Raw genomic sequence first — 23,431 nt, 5'->3', positions numbered from 1 at the left:
GAGTAAAACAAAGTACTGGACAGTCTGCTAAACCTATTAACAGTTCTTGGAAAGACCAATACACCATTCCTCAGCTCCATTGCGACTGGCCCAAAATATTCAGATGCTTACAGATTTCATAGTTATAATTGCAAATGTTCTTTCTAATTAGGGCCCGTCAGTCTTTTATCTTGAAGGGTGAATCAGTCCACTAATGAAATTGCCATCTTGAGATATAGTATACCCACGTCTTCAACGGGAAATTATGTTTTTAATCCATTGTTTCCCAGATGGTCCTTCTTGAGCTACCGCTTTTTTTTTTTGAACTACCCAGATATGATTAACGTTTTGTCTCTTTCTTCTTGATTTTTCTTTCAATTTGTAGGAGACCTGTTGTAGGGTTGGTGAAGGTGTGTTTAAACAATCAATAGTTCTTTAAAAGTTATATTTCTGAAATAGAAATGCATCTCCCCCGCTTCCCCAACCCCTGACCCAAATAAGACACAGATTAAATGATTAATATTTGAATTTGTTGCCTTTTTTCTAGCCACTGCATAAAAGTCTGGATCCAAGCAATTTTGAGCATCTCATTACACCGTTGGTTACTATTGGCCATATAGCCATGCTAGCACCTGATCAATTTGCTGCTCCTTTGAAATCTTTGGTTGCCACTTTTATTGTTAAAGATTTGCTAATGAATGATAGGGTAAGTATTTTTAAAATCTTGCTCAAAGATTCCCCTTCTCCTGTAGTAGGATTCATCAAGTACTTGTAAGAATATTTGGTTTTGCTGGTTCTACTTTTTTATGCTTCTCCTTCTCCTTTCTGCGTACACTGTGTGACCCAGTTGAAAACCCACAGTACAGGAAAGGTAGAAGTACTGGTTTGGTAGTCCTTACTGAAATGCTAAGCTGTATAGCACAGCATTTGATCAGTCATTCTTGTCTTTCGTTGAAAGTAGTATTGTTATTGACTTTGCTCAGTCTCTTGTCTTAAGAGAGCAAGTTGTGATTTATTTATTTTTTTTAGGAGTATGCATGTTGGGTTAATGTGACAAGCTTCCTGGGAGGAGTGGCAGACATGAAGCTTTATGAATCGACTGCAGCCCCCATTCCCTTTCTCCCTGCACTGCTCAGTTGGGGTGGGAGCAAGGAGGGAGAAGAATTGAGATTGAAGTTGAGCCTGGGAAAAAGGGGGGTTAGGAGAAAGGTGTTTTTAGCTTGCCTTTAGTTCTCAGTGCTCTCCTCTGATTTTAGCTGGCAGCAAATTCAGTTAATCTTCCTCAAGTCAAATTTGTTTTGCCCATGACAGTAATTGGTGAGTGATCTCCCCATCCCTGTCTCAACCCATGAGCTGTTTCATCACATTTTCTCCTCCGATTTTGCTGAGGAGAGGAAGTGAGAGAGCAGCTGGGTGGGCACCTGGCAGTCAGCCAAGATTAAACCACTGCACAATACGATGCATTTGAAATTAAAGTACATTGTTTAAATGGAAGACTGTTAATTTGGATGAGACTTCTGTATTGATAGTGATTAAAAATGAAAAAATTGTGTTGTCAGCCATATTTAGGGAGAGATTTACAGTCTAAAACTATGCATGTGATGTTCAAATATACCAGATACTGAAAATAACAGTTGTTTTCAAAGAAATGTCTATTATATGGAAACGACTGCTTTAGAATGTAATAATGACAATCCTTGTGCTAGTGATAAATTTACTGTTACTTGAGTAGTGAGGTAAGAACAGTATCTCATTTCTATAAAGATCACTTCAATAAAATACACAAGGCATAAAGCTAACCAGTGAGTGCTGCTGTATTGTTTTCAGAAGCAAACAGGAAAAAGGAGATTACAGCAGGTTTCACTGAAGAGTAACAGTAGTGTAACAAAATGTAAAATTTGCTTTAGCTTCCAGGAAAAAAGACAACAAAACTTTGGGTCCCAGATGAAGAAGTGTCTCCTGAAACGCTTGTCAAAGTAAGTAGCACCTAATATATTTTCCTACAATTGTGAGTGTAAAAGGTAATAAAGAAAATTAAATGTCTGGATTCCTCGAGCTGTCAGTTCTGTTTCCTTGTCACTTTACTAAAAGTAAAAAGGATTAGCTATTTTAAAATTAACAGCTCTATAAGAATACACATTTTTTGATTGACAGAAAAAATAATTTGGTTTTGGGAGCATCTACTTTTACTTTTATAAAATAAATGCATTTCATATACTCCATATTTAATTTTTATTTTACTTTTTTTTTAGTTAGAGGTTTTGTGTGCAACACCTAAGTATTCTAGCTGTAGTCACAATTGAAGTTTTTTTTTCCTGTTTAGCAGGAATTAAATGTCATAGGGACATTGTTAATGTCTTCCCTTTTCTTTGGAATTTTTAGGACATTTCAGGAAACTTTTAGTGTTTTGGAGTATGGAAAAAGTTGTTCTTGGATTTCATTTTTTTGTAAATGAATACATGTGTTACATTGTATGCAGAGAAGAGTAATGTGAATAGAGAAAATTTAAATAAAATATTTCAATTTTTTCATGCTTAATGTCATCTGAAGCTTGTTTTTTCTCAAGCTTATTAATTATTTTAATTAATCTTATTATCAAGTTTTTTGTTATATCAAGTTTGTAATTTTTGTATTATTAAGTTTATAATTTTTGTGCTTGCTGGTAGATATTCTTTCATTTTGCACTCAGAGATAGACTTATGCTGTGGAAAATACATCCTATGTCTATTTGTCTTTGATTAATATATAGAGAGATTATATTTCAACATTTTATTTTGTAATTAGAAAGATGCATGTACTTTGTGCCATGCTGTTTTTGAGTTAATTAGAGCAGTTATTTCATTTCCAGTGCCTTTTGAATGAAGTTGCTCTGATGATGTTAAGAAGTTGTTTGCCTTCTCTCTTGAAGTTATTAAATTATTTGTAGCATGAGACCTCCTGGTCTGCTGGTTTTGTAAGTTCTTTGATTTCCAGCTTGTTACAGAACTCATTATCGAAAATGTTCAGTTATGTTTGGAGCTGATTTGTTAGCTTTCTATGTGTTCAATTACAGCAAAGGTATTTTTCCTACCTTAGGCCAGAGTAGCATGATACACTCCAAAGTCTGTTTAAAAAAAAGCTTGGCTTTCTTCATTTCATGAGCTGCTAGTTTATGATTTCACTTGTGTGTAACTTGTAATAGTAAAGAATAATTTTATTATTATTTTTTAAATTGTGAAGATGTGTAATGTCTCTTTAAAACTTGTTTTATGTTGATAAAACCTTTCATACAGCTTGGCTATTTGGAAGTGAAATTGGCTTATAGAAAATGTTAAGGCATCTTGGAGTTGAAGCCAGGCTTGAAAGTTGTAAGAAGTATTTATTGGCAAGTGAAAATAGGTTACTCTGAAAATTGATCTGCAAATTTAATTAGCATTTATTACCATTGTGAAGCCTATATTTACTGAGCACTGCAGGCCGTGCCATTAGTTTATGAATGGATTTCTCTGACAGCATTCTTTACTCTGGTTTTAAAAGCCTTTTTCTTCTTTTGTAACATGACTGTATAATAGAGCTAATGGGTATCTTAAAGCTAGCAAGTTTAATTGTGAAAGGGGGAAGGAAAGATGAACCGAAAAATTTTATCCTCGTTTAGGCCGGGAGGTGCTGTCCACCATAGCAGACAGACTGCTAGATGGCGGTTAGGCTTTTGGATGCTAAACCTTAAGTGAAATGAGGTCTGTAGATGACTGTTTCATTGCACTATTAATTATTAGACTTGAATTCTTATGCCCAGCACCAGAATTTCTGCTCTCAAGCAGTAATCTCTCTTGACAGTGATCAGTACTGAATATTTCAATAAACCTTGCAGCTAGATTGAGGCTTAAGTAGTAGCAGTAGTGTTCCTTGTTTCTTTCTATATACACTGCAGTATTAGATTTCTAATCCTATTTCTCTAGCTGTGCTTTAAGGTAGGTACTGCTTCATTTTTCATTACTGTACAAACCTTGAAGTTCTGTTGATATTCCTGTGGCATTTGTGGCTCTGGATACTTGAGAGGTAGAATTTTGTTGTTGTGATATTGATGTGGAAGGGAGACAGTGTTTCTTGGATTATTTTCTAGGCTTGCTTCATGGGATGGCAACCCATTTTATTCTTACAGTGGAGAATTAACAGTAACCTAGATCAGAGAAAAGGGCTAAAATCTATTGTTGATATTTTTTATTGCTAATTTTCATCTTTAAAAATTGATACTTATTCACTGCTGATGGCTTATGTATAGGCTTGTTATATTATCAATTCCGGTTTTCTCATGTGACAAGTCAAGGATCTGTCACATTACATTCACCATCTCAGGAAAAAAAGTGATAATTTTTTCTTGAGCTTGGAATATACCTAGTTCATGTTGTGCTGCTAAATCTATTACAAGGGAGCCATTTGTGACTTTTGATATGGTTCTGACCCATGTAGTATTTTGACTTCCTTGGTGTTTTCATGTTGTATGTAATCTAAAGTTTCATTTTTAATCTCAGAGGAGAATTCTAGGCTCATGCAACACAAATTGAAAAGAGTCAGGCAGCGTAACGTGTTGTCAGGAGGCAGTGCAATCTCCGTCCTTGGAGGATTTCAACACCCAACTGGATAAAACTGAGACCAACGTGGTCTGACTTCATAGCAGACCTTCATTTGAGCAGGAGATTGGGCTGGACGTGACCTGACACTTCTTCTGATCTGAATTATCCTTTAGTTATCCTGTTTGGCTGCAAAGATCAAATTTAAAACATGAGGGTGGTGCAAACTTATGTTTGTTTAAGTCTTCCGGTAGCCAGAAGCAGTGACAGGGGGTTTTCATGTCCTAGACTGATTTCACAAGAATATTTAACTCTGAAGGGTTTCTGTAATCTCACTGAGATGCCGTTAACACCAGCAGAGAAGCAGGGAACAGAGTGGGGGTGAAGGAAGATTCTGAAGGACCTGGGATTAGGACTTCGTATGTGGTAGGAGGCCTAGAGTATACTCAGACAATAAAATTGGGGGAAAGGGGTTGGGGAGGTTGTGGAGGTTGTGGAGAGAGAAACAAAGGTTAAAAGTAAAATTGGTCAGGAGTTGACCAGAGATGTAGGGGCACAAGATAGCATTTGGCTCTTCCCTGGCTGAATTTATATGGACAGTAGTTTGTGGTTAATGCAGTTAGGCAGTTCTGGGAGTGAAGATTCATATGCACCACCTACCTGAAGACCAAATAGAGTTGTTTCTATCCTCGCAACAAATGGGAAGGGGTGATGATATAGGTACTGGTTATGAAATGAAGAAATTGAATTGATAAACTGTCAAAACAACTGCTGCTGCTGTTATTATGATTATCATCATCACCTAATGGATACATACCAACTGTTTCAGTGGAAGACCAACTGAATGTTAGGGCAAGAATGAATTTCATTTCGGTTCCACAAACTCCATTTGTGCTTTCAGTTCTTGACAGCCTGCCTCCTGCTGGTGTTAGCCAATATGGTTGGTTGTTGGTGGAGTAGATGGGCTGCAGTGCTAAAAATAAACTCATAAAGATAGCGATCACAGAATATAGAGATATGAAGGACCCGTTATGATCAGTTTGTTATATGGAGGAAATCAACTGTATGATGGAAATTTGTTCAGTAATATCGTGAATGGTCTATATGAAGTTGATGGAACTGCCTTTTCCATTAAGGACAAAATTCTCAGTTACTGTGTAGAAACACATTTCTATTAAAACAGAGTAACTGGATTCAGCACACAGTAGGTTTCTTCCAGTGCTAGCTTTGTATTATTTTCTACATTCATCTTAGTTTTTCCAGAACTTTTGAGTTCTCACCTTTGGTTTTTATTTTATTTCCCCACGGTGTTTATTTGGTTCAAATGAACATTTTAATTTTACTGTAAGAGAGTATTTTTCTCTCTGCTTTCTTTATTGTCTCTGCTCTGAAGAAAAAATAACAGAGGGATTCAGATACTAAAACCAATTTAATCTTCAAATTCATGCTTGACTTTAACTAATGAAACGTGAAATTATTCAGTGTTTTGTGATAGCTGCTGGATTCTGCATATTTTTTTAGAAGCTTGCCTTGAAAGGCCTGATGTTTCCATTGGCAAAGGACAAGTTATCATCAGTAACGGTCTTAGAGGCTTTTCTTTTAATAATTGTTACAGAAATACTTTTTTCTAGGACCAGTTAGTTTTCTTAATAGAGGTTGATACTCCACTGGTTGAAATGTCTGTGAAATGGTTTTTAATTTGTTTCTTAAATAATTTTATACCCTCAAATATTACATATATAAAGATTTTATAGGGGTTATTTAAGCATAGGAATTATATGAGGATGGAAATCTGTTTCACACTTTGATCCAGTATAAGTATAAATTGTTTTGCCTATTCCACAATGTTTAACAGATGTAAGGTCAACTAAGACAGTGTTGTCACAGGACAGAATATGTGATTGCTTAGTGGAAGGAACTGTTCAAACTTTAATTAAATGTTGTGTGACTTCTGTTTGCTGTAATAGATGCGTAAGATTTTCAGTGAAAAGTTGCTGTCTTTTTATCTGTCTAGTTATCTTTCATTAGTGTACACAGTACTTTAAATGATGTTTTGCAGCCTTGGCAAGCTTATGTTAGTAAAAAGCACTCGAGAAAATACTGTGCGATTAAACTGATCTAGATTTTTTAGATTCTTATAATTTTACAACATACTTGTTTTTATAATCATACATTTAATATACTGAATAAATCGTATTTATGATTATATTAAATATAAGTAAAATATTTTGCAATGTATACTATTGAAGTTATTTTTAAAGTGAGGCACATGGTGTGATTTGACTTTCGTATATCAAAATCTCTTTCAGATTCAGGCCATCAAGATGATGGTTCGATGGTTGCTAGGAATGAAGAACAACCACAGTAAATCAGGAACTTCTACTCTAAGGTTACTAACAACAATATTACACAGTGATGGAGATTTGACAGAGCAGGGGAAAATCAGGTATGTAAAGACAATAAAGTTATGATCTCTCTGACGCAATGGAGGACAGTACATGCATTTTAGTCAAGCTAGTACTTAAACTATTCTGTTAGTGTTTTAAAATGTTTATATAATTTATTTTGTAAGAACTAATGGTAAGCTTGGCTGAATTCCTACATAAGTTTGCTGAGTCTTAGTTTATTGTCACATTGTAGATGTAGCTGTATTTTAACTTTTTTTAAAAATCTTCTTCATTTAATCTCTTTCTTCAAAGGGCTGTTACTCATATTGCAAGAATAAATTGAGTAACTTCCTCTTTCCCACTGAAAATTGGTTTTAATTTTTTGTGCAGCTTGCCACTGCTCGTGTACGAGTTGTGTGTGCTAAAGGTCTATAGGCAGTCTTTCTAATAGTAAATAATAGTATATTGCAGGAAATGAGGTGGGAATAGCTAGCGCGAAAGGCACTTCTGCTTGAAGGCAGGCTTATTCCCTCTAGGCCTCTAAAAGTGAGAGGAGGATGGAAATGTGTGAAGAAGATTAAGTCTCAATAAATTATTTCCCTTTTAGATGGTTGTTAGACAACTTGTTTTTTTTTCTGGGTATCTTGTTAATCCTCTGCTGTAAGGGAAATGACAAATTGTCAGTCATTATTATTTTCTGAACATTGAAAATTTCTGTCTACAGAAACAATTGAGTGCATGCATGGACTGTGCCAGTAGGAGTAAAAGATTTTAATTTTGGGACAGAGTTAAATGTTATACACGGTTTATGCAAATTAATACCTATGTGTGTATAAAATTGCAAATCTGTGAAGTTTCTGGTATGTTGTCTTTGTAGCAACATAACGTTTTAAAAGTCCTCATAAATAGTAGTTTTATAGTTTTAAATTCTGTAATATGACAGACAGTTCATGGCATTTACTAGGGAACTAAGCTGACAGTATGTTAGCTTTTAGCATAACTGCTCAGAGATTGTTGTTGGCTTATCCAGTAGCTTGTCAACATTATCAGTTCTGTAGGACCTGTGCATTTTCACGCTTGGGGTGATGATTCAATACTGTGCGTGTTTTAGAAATACATTTTTCCCACTCTTTTTGTGTTCCAAGCTATAAATGATAGCAGCTGTATGTAACGATGTGGTCAGTTCTCCATTACTCAAATTATTGGAGGGCTGAGATATTTTCAGTGGAGAGAAAAAGCTGCAATCAAGTGTGAGGTTGTCCTGCGTTAGAGACTGTTTGGGTCAAGCTAGGATTCTTTAATACAATTCTTGTCATAATTTACAGGGTTTTTTGTGGGTACCTGAATCTGGTGGATAGCAGGATCCAGGGGATTTCCTTGTCTCATGGTCCTGTGGAGATGACAGGTTGCACCCTATGCCTGTTTCCAAGTCCATCCATTAGCAAGCCTCGGTGCAAACCTCAAATGGGGAAGCAGAGGATGCTTGCTCCTGTACGTGCAGCCAGGCACAAACAAATGAATGTAAGCAGGAGAACATCATCTTCCTAGGCAACCATGTGAAATAAAGTATAAATAGCCTGACACTGCTTCTAAGAACTGATGTTGAAGGAAAACCCTCTTCTGCTCATCCATCCTCTATTTCACTGCAAGACCCTTTGTCTTACTGACCAACTAGCCCAACTGGAATTGCTTGCTGGTGGATTTGTCTGGCTCTTGCAAATACACCCTCCAACCCCAGAGCCTGAAGCTCTTCATGGGGATGAATGCTGAGCTAACTGAGACCCTTTGGTAAGGATTAAAGAGCCACCCCAGTATGGGTGACATTTGTAGGGTCTGTATGTGTAGGCCATCTGACTAAGAAGAGGAAGTGGATGAGACCTTCTCAGACAGCTGGCAACAACCTCACATTTGCAGACCTTGGTTCTCATGGGGGGGACTTCAAACTCTCTGATAGCTGCTGGAGAATCAACACAGCAGGACATAAGCAATCCAGGAAATTCCTGGAGAGCATCAGTGACAACTTCCTGGTGTGAGTGATGGAGGAGTCAACAAGGAGAGGTTCTCTAGTAGACCTCGTTCTCAAAAACAAGGCTTGCTAGGGATGTGAAGATTGAAGGCAGCCTTGGCTGCAGTGACCACGAGATGATGGAATTCAGGATACTGAGAAGTGGGAACAGGGCAAAAAGCAAGATCACAATGCTGGATTCCAGGAGAGTGGACTTTGGCCTCTTCAGTGATCTACTTGGAAGAATCCTATCAGACAAGGCCCTGGAGTGGAGAGGGGCTCAAGAAACCTGGTTTATATTCCAGGATCACCTCACACTAAGCTCAAGAGTTCTGACAAATAGAAGGTGTATTCTGACAAATAGAAGGTCAGGTAAAGATACCAGGAGACTTGTGTGGATGAACAAGGAGCAACTGGCAAAACTTGGTTATGAAAAGAGCCATGCAGAAGGTTGAAGGAGGGTCAAGTAACCCAGGAGGAATAGAGTTGCTGTCTGAGCATGCAGAGACAGAGTTAGGAAAATCAAAGCCCAGCTGGATATGAATCTGATGGGGGTTGTCAAAGACAACAAGGAGGGCTTGTACACAGCTGACAAAAGGAAGATTAGGGAAGATGTACACCTGCTACTGAATAGGGCAGGGGCCCTGGTAACACACAACATGGAAAATGCTGGGGTGTTGAATGCCTTCTTTGCCTCAGTCTTCACAAGACCAGCTTTCAGGAATCCTGGGCTCTGGAGACCAGGGGAGTCTGGAGCAAGGAAGACCTACTCCTGGTGGAAGAGGGTCAGTCAGGGAATACTTAACCAATCTGGACATGGACACTGCTGGGATGCACCCAGAGTGCTGAGAGAGCTAGCTGATGGCATTGTGAGGCCACTCTTTATCTTCTTTGAATTATCATGGGTGACTGGGAGACCTGCCTGAGGACTGGAGGAAAGCATTTTTCCAATCTTCAAAAAGGTCCTTAAGAAGGTAACGGAGCAACTAATTCTAGAAACCATTTCCAGGCACATGAAAGTCATCAGGAGTAGTTAGCATAGATTCAGCAATGGGTAGTCATGCTTGGCCAACTTGATAATCTTCTGTGGTGAAATGACCCTCTTGCTAGATGAGAGAAGAGCAGTGTATAGTGTCTGCCTTGACTTTAGGAAGGCTTTCAATACTGTCTTCATTATGATCCTCATAGACAGACTGATGAAACATGGGCTGAATGAGTAGACAGTGAGATGGACTGAAATCTGGCTGAATGTCCAAGCCTGGAGTGTGGTGACTAGTGGCACAAAGTCTTAGGCAGAGGCCAGTAATTGGCAGTGTACCCCAGGGGTCAACACTGGTTCCAGTCCTCTTTAACAACTTTGTTAATGGGCTGGTTGATGGAGCAGAGTGCACCTTTAGCAAGTCTGCAGATGACACAATACTGGGAGGAGTGGTTGATGTGCCAGGGTTGTGATGCCGTTCAGAAAGATGTCCAGCAGGCTGAATAAACAGGCTGACAGGAGCTTCATGAAGTTCAGCAAGGGAAATTGCAAGGTCCTGTGCCTGGGGAGGAATAATCCCATACACCAGTACATGCAGGAGGCTGCCCAGCTGGAAAACAGAAGACCTGGGAATCCTGGAGGACACCAAGTTGAACATGAAGCAGCTGTGTGCCCTGGTGGCAACGAAGGCAGACAGTATCATGGGCTGTGGTGAAGAGGAGCCAGCAGGTTGACGGAGATCATCCTTCTCTATGTCAGCACTGCTGAGGCCCCACCTGGGGTACTTTCAGTTCTGGGCTCTCCAGTACAAGAGAGATGGAGCTACTGGATAGTCCGCTGTAGGGACACAAAGATGATGAAGAGGCTGGAATATTTCCCATATGCAGAAAGTCAGAGAGTTGGGACTGTTCAGCCTGGAGAAGAAAAGGCTCAGGGGATCTCATTGGTGTATATAAATATCTGAGGGGAGGGTGCGAATAAGATGGAGCGAGGCTCTTTTCAGTAGTGCCCAGTGCTAGGACAAGAAGCAGTGGGTGTGAACTGAAATCCGTGAGGTTTGGTCTGAACACAGGAAAACACTTTTTCACTTGTGCAAGTGACTGAGCACCGTCACAAGTTGCCCAAAAAGGTGATGGAGTGTCCTCCTTGGAGATATTCAGAAGCTGTCTAGATATGGTCCTGGACAACTTGTTCTAGGAGGTCCTACTTGAGCAGGAGTGTTGGGTTAGCCGACCTCTGGAGTTTCCTTCCAACCTCAACTATTCAGTGCTGCACTTTGGGAAGTTCTGTGATGCAAAGATCACAGTTTTGCATTGTGTCTACTTCTGAGAGCTATAGTGTCTACACTAAAAAACACTCTCATAAACTGAAGCAGGGGAGATGCTGTTTCAGGCTCATCAGTTCTGCATGAAGCTTCCTGATAGCTAGCTGACACTTCCAGACCTTTATTTGTCAGCATTTGAGAACATAACAGCAGCGTGTGCTGGGTCGCTACTGTAGAAGTAGCGACCTTCCTTAGAATAGGAAGCCACTCCTTCCTTAGAGTAGGCTTTGGAAGGAGTAAAATTGTCTGCTCAGTGCAGAACCTGGTCTTTTAAACTGTGCTGGATCTGCTGCTATTCTGTAGAGAGTCAGTTTTTGTGTTTGTGGCTTGCATTTGTCTTTTGAACAATAACGTGTAATTTGCTAAAGATAATTGAATTAACTGAAAGTGGCTGGGTTCAGGAGATATTTAACCTCTTGTGAGCTGAGAGTCATGTTGAAATCATTTTTATTGTCATTTGCTTTGGCGTTATGAGTTCTAATCTTGTTGTTCCACATCATTAGAAGTTTGTACCAAAACTTCTGGAGCAAGTATTTCTTAATCAACCATGAAAATGATTCTGTCCTCATACCTTCTTAAAGCTACGCAGCTGTACTTTCCAGTGACAATGCAAGGGAATGGGATTTGTTAAATTTCAGAGCACAATTCAATGCAGAGTGTCAGGTGAAGGCAAGCCCCACTTGGAAAACAAGTAAACAAATCTCTACTCTTCATCTTTCTTACTTTGAAGTAGTAGCTTTTGTTGACTTTGTTAAATTGCTTTTAATTTCTTTGAAATGTTAGCATATGTAGATTAAATTCACCAGTGTCGGAAATGTTTTAATATTGAATTTGGTCAACAAACAGTATCTCAAAGGTCCTTTTCTGGTCTTTTATTTTTAATTTTTATAACCCATAAACAGTTTTACAAATTTAAAATTCAATATGGTACTAATTTTCTCTTTCTGGTTAGTTAAAGCAGCCAAGTTGGATATTACATGCCTTATTTGTAGTAGGATTTTAACGTAATTTATGCTAAGTATAAAATAACTTACGTCCTTTGGAGGACACCAGCTGTTGCTGAAAATATTGACGTTATGTATGCACCTGTAGCAAGATTTTTTTGAAAGACTGTTGGTATTTTCTTTACACTGAAGTTTACCAAGAGAAAACTTACTTAAATCTTTGGCTTTTAGAACTTGATGGTTGTACATTATAGATAATCTGCTACGCCATCTGACACACAACATTGTATTTAGACTTTTTTAGAAGAAACTTTTTGTTCTGTGGAACATGCTGACGAAAATGGACACTGGCATTTACACTCTGTGAAGCAGAAGGAAAAATTTTAACTACCAGTTTGTGAAGTGAGAGATGATTATACACCAGATACGTTTTTAAGGCACATTTATTTAGATCATCTTTGTGCAGCCCACCACCTTAATTAAGACCAAGTATTTTGCACTTGATAACATCTTTCCATGTGGTTGAACCTTTGTTCTCATTTCAAACATTTTATCTTCAGCAATAGTAATAGCAATCCAGAAAATAAATGTCCAGGTCCCTCTTTTAGCTCTTAGAGAGTTTCTAGTAGGACAAGGGTGTCTGTGGTATTGATTTTTGAAATTATTAGAAGTAATTGAAAACTGTAATTACGTCAGACTGAATTTTTTATTTCAGCCTTAATCATTGTGTATGTTGGGTTAATGCAGATCAGAAAGCTTTTTGCTGTGACAATTAGATCAAAAATAAATCCTTTATTAAGGGTTTCTTTTAGTATAATCCTCTTAGGAAATAGGATAGATTTGATCCTCACATTTGATTGTTAAATGATACTCCTAACTGACACTGTCCTCTTCCTCCTTCCTTCAGCGTGCACACATGTTCATGGGTATTTCTGGGCCACAAGGCCATGTTACATATACTGCACAAAGATTTAGCCAACTTTTCACTTTCCAGAATTAAATGCTATTGCTACCAAAGCTAAGGAAGACTGAAAGTTCTTAATTTCATTCTTTCTTTGGCTCACTCACTCTGTACTAGTAAGTTGTTATTGCTCGATTATCACTGGAGTGCAAACACTGAATCTTTATTGGGCTCACTTACCACAGTAGCTGCAATTTAAAGTGAAATTTAAGAACTAGATATTACTATGTTAATCTTCATGCCCTGTTTGAAAACTAGTGCAGCCTTTGTCTGGTCATCTGGTCGCTCAATGTCTATTTAGTTTTTGAAAAGTTGCTGTTTCCACAGAATACTGAGGTATGTATAAAGCCTGATTAGTCTAAATTAAGACTTAAGCTGTTTAGTTATTTTTTATCATGGACTCTGTGTTTAACAGTGGCTTTTCATCTTATTCTTTAAATGCCTTATACAGTTTTCATGGTAATGTACTTAAGAGTGCAGTGCTTGCTGTTGCTAAGAATAAAAGGCAAATGGTTAAGAAATTAAACAATATTAGTCCTGCTTGAATGAATGATTATTTCTAAATAACAACACAATTTGATTCCTGCTCCAGCATGTCAAAGGAAGAAGCTGTACCCACTACTGAGTAGAAGAGAATATTAAGGGAGGGAGGCATTTATGAAATCTTTTTTCTTTTGCTGCTTGATCTGAAGAAAGGCAGTAGTAAAAGAGTTTTCTGAAATGAAATATCTAAGAAGAGTAAAAGCCCAAGTGAATTTACAAATGGACACATGAAGTGTATATCAGTTTGCAAAGCTCATGTGAAGATGCTTTTGATATTCTGATAACCTTTGTAAATATGGTTGTAGGTTACAGAAAGATCTCTTTAAGCACTTGCTATTTTTCATATTCAAAGATGAAATGTTCTGCTAGTAGGTGGGAGTACAGTTTGGGTGTGCAAGTCAAGTAATTGTACTTTGAATATATTAAAAAGTTTTTAATTTGCTACACCCTTTTTGCTGTTGTCTTAAAGATACGGTTCACTTTTTTACCTATAAAAATATCTAATTAAAAGTAATTTGTGTGGATGTGCAGCATGGATTTTGTGGTATCTATCTTTGCTAGAAAAGGTTTGGAACTCTGGGGACTAGAAATGGGCTCTCTCTTCAGCAGGAGCCCCCTGCTGAGGTAAAAGCAGCATGCTGAACAGAAGTATCTTACAGGCCTAATGAGGTCTCTGAAGGTCAGCTTGGACTGTGCTGATCCAGTGCACAACTAAAACTGATTCACATCTATGTGGAACTTCTAAGAAGTTCCAAGGAATATTTTTATTGTAAAGTTGGGGCAAGGTAATAGGTATGTGGTAACAGACTTGAGAATGTGGTGGTGTGATTAGCAGTTACTTTTGCTGTTGACTGGGGACTGGGATGGAGGCAAAGTCCATGGACAGTTTTCCTTTTTAAAATACCTGTTTTTCAGCAGTGCAATCCCAGTAAGGATTTAAGTCAAATAATTCTGTATTGCTTTATTAATTAACCTTCATAATCTGTGTGCTTGTTTTTCAGCAAACCTGATATGTCTCGGTTGAGGTTGGCTGCAGGGAGTGCTATTGTGAAGTTGGCACAAGAACCTTGTTACCATGAAATCATCACCTTAGAACAGTACCAGCTGTGTGCACTAGCCATAAATGTAAGGAAATTGGGTGTGATGTGAGGGTTATCATCAAATATTTATGTATATATGTTGTTTGTTGTGTATATTTTTGCTAATTTGATTTTATGTGAAACCCTCAGATTTGGCATGAGTGTATTTTTGCCCTACGTAATCCTGGGAATTTATTTTGGTTGAGAATTAGGTACTTTGGACTGTGGTGACAACAGAGAACTTTGCTTCTTGATACTTGGGTAGAATGCATTTGGAATGTGGAGGCCTGCAAAGATAGTTGGCATCCTTTAAATAGCAGAAAAGGTAGGAGAGATTTTTCGCTAGGTATTGGAAGTTGTCATTCTGTACTGCCTGTAAGCCCAAGGTAGCAGAAGGGAAATAACTTTCAAATTTTAAGTAGAGATGTAGAGATCGTCTATGTTTCTGTCTTGTCAACTTTGCATATTCTGCAGAATCTGATTGACCTTCGTATTTAACAAAATTTAGATTTTAAGCTCTTTCAGGACAGGAATTCTGCCTTTACTTCTCCCTGAGGCACCTAATGGATTAGGAATACTTATAAGTAACTTCTTGAGATCTTCTTGAGGTTTCCTGCAATTTTCTTTCTTTCTGCCAGACTGTGAAGTTCAGATCCTCGGATACACAGTAATTGTAATGGTTTCAGTGAGTTTTGCATTTCTAGGTTGTACTTTATTAATTTCTCACAGAGACTATCTGTGCATTTGTGTTTCAGATGTTTGCATGTGTACCTATACACATGTGTTTATGCTTAGTAGTAAAATTTGTTTACTGAAGCTAGACTCATCAGATTTTAGAATAATAGATAATATTCCTTCTTGACACAATCAAGTCTAGCCACAGATTAGGACACTCAGGTGACATCACAGCCATCTCTGGTATTCCGTAACTTAATTTACAGTAAGTTTTCTTTAAATGGATGTACGAGAAAGCAGATTAAATAAAAGGAAAGGCAAATTTTAAGAGTTGTAATGACTGCACAGGTTCTCCTATGGTGCTGTGCAGGGGATTGAATTTTTTTTTCTGAGAGAATGCCGTTCTCTGCGTGGAATGATTGAAATATAGAATACATGATTAAATGTTGTTGCTCCTTGCTATGTTAAGGTTGTGGTGGTAAACAGAGACTTAATGATGATTAAATGCATGTAGTTTTAGTCATTTTAAAATAAATTATGTATGCATTTGGCCAGACCTGTAACCTCACCAGCAGTTAAGTTTTGATTTGCAGAACAAATTTATAAGTCAGCAAAGCTTCATATTGAAATAGAATAGAAAGTAATTGAGCATGGTGCTGAGTACTTCAGTATTTAACAGACCTTAAGATCCTATTTAAGTTTTAATAAGATTTGCTGTTGAAAATGCCATTCTAATTATATTCAGAATAACACTTTTAGATTGCTTAAGTTGCATTAAAAAAAACTTGCTCACTTGCCTTCAGAAACAGTTTGAGGGTGTTTTAATTGTTTAAGCAAGTCTGTCAATTTTCAAGAATCAGGGTCATGTCTGAGGGGCAACATAAAGCTTTGTAAATATGTATTTTTAAAAGTTAGATGGTATCCTTCTGATGAACTGTAATTAAATTCGGAAACTAGATAGGTAAGGCTTATGTATGGTTTGTAGTTGTATACTGTAAGAAATGTAGAACTTGGTTGAGTTTGGTCCTTTTTCCTCTCACTGAACTAGTGTACTGAGCTGGATTAAAGGTTATTTATGATATTAGGAGATAAAGAAATAAAAATCATGCCACTTTGTGTCTTGCAGTGAGGTCAGAAGCAATGAACTATGTGTTCCTTTGTCCTCTGAGTCAGGGAGGACTTCTTTGTCAGCTCACCAACTATGCACAACTCTGTTCTAAGCGTTCCAAAGATGTTAGACTTAGGTGATGTTAACAAGCAGAAGAGGGCTCTATCTTAGTCTTCTGCTGGGGGTGGATTTGCTACGAAGGCAGGTTTTATACCCAGGCAGTAGATCTTGGGTGTATCTTACAGATAAGGTTTGTAGTCTTGGGTCACCGCAGCTGCATTGGTCAACTCTGGCTACAGAAGGCATTTCAGGGTTTCATAATGGGTATAGGAAGACTACGGCTTCAAGCCCAGAGGAAAATGGGGCTTGATTAATTTCTTATGGATTTAATTTTTGGTTAGGGAGATAGGGAGGCTCTTTGTCTTTTTAAATGACATTTTTTGATCCCTTTTGCAAATTCAGCAGATTCAGTGTTACCAGTGGTTAGGTTTTGTGTCTTTTCTTCCTGTTCGCTGATAGCTGGAAACCTAAATTGTTTCTGGTTTCAAAACTGTCATTTAACTAAAATAGGTATTTATTCCTGTTAATGTTCTTTTTTTTTTGTATTTAGAGATAACAAATCTTTCCTCCTGACCTTATTTTGGCAGGTTAGACATGTCAAGCTGCTTAGGGAGTCTTGTTTACAGCACGTTTTTCTCTAGATTTCCTAGTAACTGTTTTCCCCACCTGCTTCTGTTAACCTTTCTTGGCTTTGAATGGTGTCTTAAAGTATGTAGGTTATTTTTATACAGAGAATTTTAAAGTTCCTATCTCCTCTGGAAATATGGTTCCTAATAGATCATAGGAGTACATTTGCCCCCGTTTGTACTTTGTGTTCTTTGACAGCTCTTAGTTACAGGTTATTCTCTTCTGTGGTCAGTCATGGTTCATAGGTTTCTACATTATAGAGGAAATGCTCGGTAATCTCTTAAGCATGTGACCTTTAATTTTGTTGAATTTTATTCTGTTTCTAATGTTGCTGTCATGATGAAAATTTGTGAAATTGCAGTAATAAAATCAACATGGTTACTAGTGACTAAACAGTGTTTCAGTGCAGATGCTCACCTTTGGCCCCACAAACCAAGTGGTCCCATTGTAAGCAATTTCATTAACTCTGTGCCTCAGTACTGTGGTAAATTAATCCTTAGATCCTGAGTGCAGTATCTTTCTCTACAGCTTGAGCCATAATTTTTCTCCTAACCTTCAGAGAAGCTTCAATTGATAAATTCAATTTAATTGTTCTGAATTGGTATAAAGAAGTATTCCTACAATTCCTACATTTCTGTGGTGGCAGGGTCTGAACTTGATTTTGGCATATTTACCCAGTCTTCTGTTTTATTTCACAGCCTGTGTTACTTTTAGAAAGGTTTACTGTTTACTTTTTTGTTTTGTTTTTAATAGGATGAATGTTACCAAGTGAGACAAATATTTGCTCAGAAACTTCACAAAGGGCTTTCTAGACTACGGCTGCCACTAGAATATATGGCTATTTGTGCACTGTGTGCAAAAGATCCAGTGAAAGAGAGAAGAGCTCATGCTAGGCAGTGCCTTGTGAAGAACATAAATGTCAGAAGGGAGTATCTGAAGCAACATGCAGCAGTTAGTGGTAAGAGAATAGAAGTCACTTTTTGGTACAAGTGCTAGAGTTCACAGGTAAATGTTAATAGACTGTGAAAATATTATTTGTCTTCTGTTTTTTTTGTTTTTGTTTTTAACACAGAGTGGCTGTAAACTTTTGGTAAGTTTCACTCAGGTATCAAATGAAAACTGAAAATAGAGTCCAGATTTTCTCTTGAGTTTTTAATAGGCATGTCTGAGACCTTTCAATTTCTTTAAAAGCTGTGTAAATGCTTATGCCTATATTAGAAGCGAAGCGGATTTTCAAAGGCAGATGTGTATTGTTTGAACTTAATGGTTAATTATGTTGTAAGTGAAGTGGCAATGATTAATTTTTGGTAATTAACAATATGCAACCTTAATGACATTATAAATGCTGCACTAAATTGACGCTCTTTGAGCTGCTGTACTGAGTAGTTTCTTATCTTGTCTTATGCTGGCGAAGGGCTATATTTATAGGTACTTCAGGATGAGTTTTTGTAATTCTTTTCTTCCTAGTGACAACAGTTTGATCATAGGAATGCTTTTTAAGTTATTATGAACTGGTGTGAGCTATTTTTCTTTTATAAAATCAATCCTTGTCCCTTTTGACTTACTTGAAACTGCACACATATGATATGATAACACTGGTGTATCAACATGTGATAACGTAGACCTTTATGAAGAGCTCAGGGCGTTTTGAGTAAGAGTTTTTGAAAGTTTTATTTCCTTGGGGGATAACTGATGGTTCTCATCTTTGACATTTTTGAAATGATGTGGATTTTTTTCATCTTGTCTTAGGGTAGACCAAACCTGGTTTGTGAATCTGATCTCACATATGCTGTCAGATAACGGATTTCATTCTAGATTTATGAATCACAGACTTTGTATTAGCCATGCAAGTCTGTGTGTGCCTCAGTCCCCTTAGACTTAGATCAGAGAATAAGTCTGCAGAGAAATCCTTTTGTGTATTGTTAATTAGACTTCAAAAAAAAAAAAAAAGTGCCAATACTTTTTCTCTCTGCTCAATAACAGGTAAAAAAGAAAAATCCATTCAGCAAAAGCCTTTAAATCATCCTAAGACTATTCCTCTTGAAAGCTTAAAAATCTTTTCAGTTATGTAGGAGGAAAATATAATAATTTTCGTACAATGAAACATAATTGCTGATTTCCTAATTGTACTAAGATAGATACTGTGAGGTTACTATGAAAAAGTCTGTAGGAAAAATGAAGCAAAACCTTGGTGTGAGTAGCTTTTAATTTAGTAGGACATTGAAGTATGCCTGACAGTTTCTTTTTCTTGCTGAAAAAAATATCTTTAGTGATTTCATTGAATGGTTTTCTACTGTTATCTATGAGGACTTTTAATTAGATATGGATTGCAGGAACTTCTTTAGGGTTACAGCATTAACTTCGTGACATTTAGATTTACCAGTCTGAGCTTTTAACAAATAAATAGTCTTGAACTGTTTATACCTTGCGAAATCATTACTGTGGTGTAGTACAGCTGAAGCCCAGGTAAGAGAGTGTTGTGCGCTTGTGTTGTTCTTACTGTAACGACACTAATACCTACTTTTCAAGTACCTACAAAAAGCTAAGAATGAAAATCTGCTTCTTTGGTCATTGAAATTATTTTGGGGAATCTACAAACTGATGGTTATGTGATATGCTTTTTCCTGAAAACTCAGTAAGGGTGATGAGGCTATTATTGGAAATTTGGGAGGACTTCAACATTTGTTGAAAAGACGGTAAATTTCTGTATACCTTGCCTGAGGAAAATTTCCTAAGGACTGGTACCAGGCAGTAAAATGTCTCTTTCCTCTCTGCTGACAGGATGGCAGGAATTACACTGAGACCTCTAAGTTCTCTAAATGCTCTTCAGAGTGGAGGTTGTACAAGAAGAGGCTTATTTTACTTTATTATCTACTACCAGTTCTATCTGTGTAGGGACTTGTCTTGCATAGGAATCTTTGTTTTTTACTGTTGGGCTTTTACCTGCAAGTCAGCAAGTAGGAAAGTTACAAGAGTAAAACTTTATTTATCTTTTTTAAAAAAGTTTCTTTCCTAACTGCTCATAGATGTCTGTTGTGGATTTTTGGCATGTTCTAGTTGCAAGAGTTTGTACTGTATATCTGTGATGCCACCCTACATTTCAGGTAGTGTCTACCTTCATTAGAAATGAAGGAAGATTGTGCAAATACTATTTTTGTCAGGGTTTAAATACAATGTTTGTTAATATTGTCCAGTTTCTCTTTTAAATGTACTTGGTCCACTTTGTTTTCCAGACCCTGTTGAAGCTGTTGCTGTAGTTGTCTTAGAAAGTGTACAAGGCAGGAGGTCATTGAGACTGGGTTCTTGGGCTCTTGATGAGACTTTTATTGAAGTTCAAAATTAAGATAAATAATAGCAAAACGATTTGCCTGGAATATGTCTTAAGGCAAGCCAGTTTTGCTAGTGTTTTGAAATCTTAATTATGTTTTATTTTCTTCTCCACCACTTCTTTATTTTTCTTATTTAGCTGCTCAAATAGCTGATGGATGAAATGCAGGACAGTGTGTGAAGGAGTAAAGGATGTTTTTTAAAGTTAATAGATGAATGTCAGTTGGAACACATTAATTTTTTTTTAAAGTACACTGGATTTCAATTACATAAACATAACCACCCAGTTTCTTTGTATTTCAAGTTTTATTTTTCCTCATACATCATGATGGCTTACATTCTGTGTAGTAATTACTCTTGAATTTAACTGGATCAACTGCATTGGCTGTGTAAAGGTGTATCCTTGGAAGTTAGCAGCACTACCTTCTGTGGGTCTTCGTAAATTTTGAATTCTTTCCTTGCCGTTATGACTGAATCCAAGTATTTTATGAAAGCTGTGATGCAACCCTCATTATGCAGAAATGGGATAGATAGAGTAAGACTTCTGCACGGCAGTTATTTATTCAGTCTTGTGAAATCTACAATAATGATGTATTTTAATTTAAGTGCACAAGACAAAATTACAGAAGTCTGGTCGTCTTATTCACAACCTAATACGGGATAGTTAAAAGCTTACTGAAGGAAGGCTTTCCTGACTTTCCATGTCTTTCATGACCACTCACTTGCTCAAAAGTGTGATTAGATATTCTCAAAAGCAGAGCCAGGAATTTCCTCCCGTACTTCATATGTACATTCAAGCATTTATTCATAGGCATGTTTACACTGAATTTGCACTTGCCACTGGTACTCACGATCAGATGCTTTTACTACAGTAATACTCATGAGACACTAGTATGCCTTGCCTGTTGTCCTGCCTGTTGCACACGATACAGGCTTAATAACTTAGGTGTGTAGTATATCCTCCACTTCTTCTCAGTCATTAGGCTGGAGAAGGTAGCGTAGACCTTTTCTCATCTTTGTGTTGTCATTGTCTTGTGCAATACAACCTTTTCATTCTGGTTTTCTTTATCAGACTTGGAGGTGCTGAAATTCACTCTTCACGGTGTTAGTTATGCATTTGTTACCTTATGGAACATGCATTTTGTGATCGTGACTCTGAGAGGGCCTTTGGTAACGGTCCTTTCTTTTTTAATCCCCTTAGGAGAATTGTCCATCTGACTGTTCTGATTTAGAAGACTTTTTTCTGTTGTCCTTGCTTAGGACTATCTACAGGTCTCATGGGATACTAGAAACGGTTTTGAATGCTTTGAATGTCATAGTTCAGTTGAGCTGCTCTGCTCAAGTGTGATTGAGACTTCCTGACTCAATCCACTACTACTTTGTTGTGGTAGCTGCTGTGATAGCTGTCAGGTTACCTTCTGTCTTTTCTCTAAACAGGTTAGGTAGGCTGTAGGTTTGGAGAATGTTGTGGCTGTTTGACTGCAAATCTTTATTTTCAGTTGCTTTTTGGAAAAAGTGCACTTCTTTCTATTCTCTTGACAGAAGACTACACTGCAGTGTCCAAAGAAGGAATAGTAGTTTACTCTGCAATTGTGCTGGTCTCAGATGTTGCAGTTAACCTGGATTTTGTGATCAATAATCTGTTTTTCAGTCTTTTCAGAATACAGGATTTGAACCAAGGAAAGGATTGGGGGGGGGGAGGGGGGTAGAAAGAAGCTGTGTTTTCAAGATAGCTAGACAATCCCCAGCCCCGAGATATGTTTAAAAACTCTTTTTTTTTTTTTTGCATGTACTAAACATCTACACATCAACAGTAAGATGCATATTAACAGCAACGTTATGAAGAAATGATAGGCCTACATTTTACCTTAATGTATGCTGACCTTAAATTTTGATCTTTGAAGTAGAAAATATTGTAGTAGTAGGAAAATGTTTCTTGATATGGTCTTTTGATGCATCTTGCTTTTGCTTTTCAGAGAAACTCTTGTCACTTCTGCCAGAGTATGTTGTTCCTTATACTATACATCTTCTAGCTCATGACCCAGATTATGTCAAAGTCCAAGACATTGAACAACTCAAGGACATTAAAGAGTAAGACTACTTTTAATGCTTTTATTCGAGAGGATTATAATAATTTAATTTTGTTCTTAGTAAAATTTTAATTGAAAGAGGTACACTGATGCATTGTCCAGTATGTGTAATGATGGCAGTTATTTCTGTAAAATATTGTAAGAAATGCTATATATGCTTTTATAGTGCTCTGCAATATCTTACAGAAGAACCTACACCTTCTGCTCATCTTAACCTTCATTTCTTTCTTCTAATGAATTTGTTTGCTGGAGTTGAAATTGCTTAAATCTGTAATACCAGGAAAACTATAGTAAGCCACTTTCTGAAATATGTTTTTTTATTATTATTACTATTTTTAAGGGTGGGATTTTTTTGCATATTCATTAGAAGTACTCCCTTTCTTCTTAGGTGTTTGTGGTTCATACTGGAAATATTGATGGCTAAAAATGAAAACAACAGTCACGCATTTATCAGAAAAATGGTAGAAAATATCAAACAGACAAAGGATGCTCAAGGACCAGATGATGCAAAAATGAATGAAGTAGGTGATACTTTATGACTGGAAACTGTATTTATTAATTTTGGCCTGGTTCTGGAAATGAGTTGCTTTGTTTCTGTCTCAGTAACATTATTAAACACTACTTTTAGACAGAAGTAAACTAAAATTTTTACTCTTTAGGTCATCCAGTTTTTCTGCTTTGTAATATTTCATTTGAAAAGTTAAGAGAGTAAGCTTAGTGTAGGAAGAAAAATACATGCATGAGATGTCTCCAGTTTGCACTGTGTAGCAAATGTATCAAATCCTGGTCTTGT

General features: G+C 37.1%; 1 protein-coding gene across 4 annotated transcripts in view; it reads left to right on the top strand.

Moving 5' to 3' along the window:
• The window catches only part of PDS5B (PDS5 cohesin associated factor B), a 111,751-nt gene that overhangs the window by 72,315 nt on the left and 16,005 nt on the right, over window positions 1–23,431 (top strand). For 3 of the 4 annotated variants that reach the window (XM_035324661.1, XM_035324651.1, XM_035324667.1), the window contains exons 21-27: window positions 527–685; window positions 1,887–1,955; window positions 6,839–6,975; window positions 14,674–14,797; window positions 17,975–18,179; window positions 22,525–22,639; window positions 23,027–23,159. In XM_035324661.1, the coding sequence (XP_035180552.1) occupies window positions 527–685; window positions 1,887–1,955; window positions 6,839–6,975; window positions 14,674–14,797; window positions 17,975–18,179; window positions 22,525–22,639; window positions 23,027–23,159 (942 nt within the window). Of the gene's footprint in view, window positions 1–526; window positions 686–1,886; window positions 1,956–6,838; window positions 6,976–14,673; window positions 14,798–17,974; window positions 18,180–22,524; window positions 22,640–23,026; window positions 23,160–23,431 lie in introns of those variants that run through there. The other variant, XR_004750337.1, reaches the window with a different exon arrangement.

The sequence above is a fragment of the Oxyura jamaicensis genome, chromosome 1 (assembly GCF_011077185.1).
Source record: "Oxyura jamaicensis isolate SHBP4307 breed ruddy duck chromosome 1, BPBGC_Ojam_1.0, whole genome shotgun sequence".
NCBI lineage: Eukaryota > Metazoa > Chordata > Aves > Anseriformes > Anatidae > Oxyura > Oxyura jamaicensis.
Note: the sequence above shows the minus strand (reverse complement) of the source record. Positions and strands in the feature narration are given on the sequence as shown.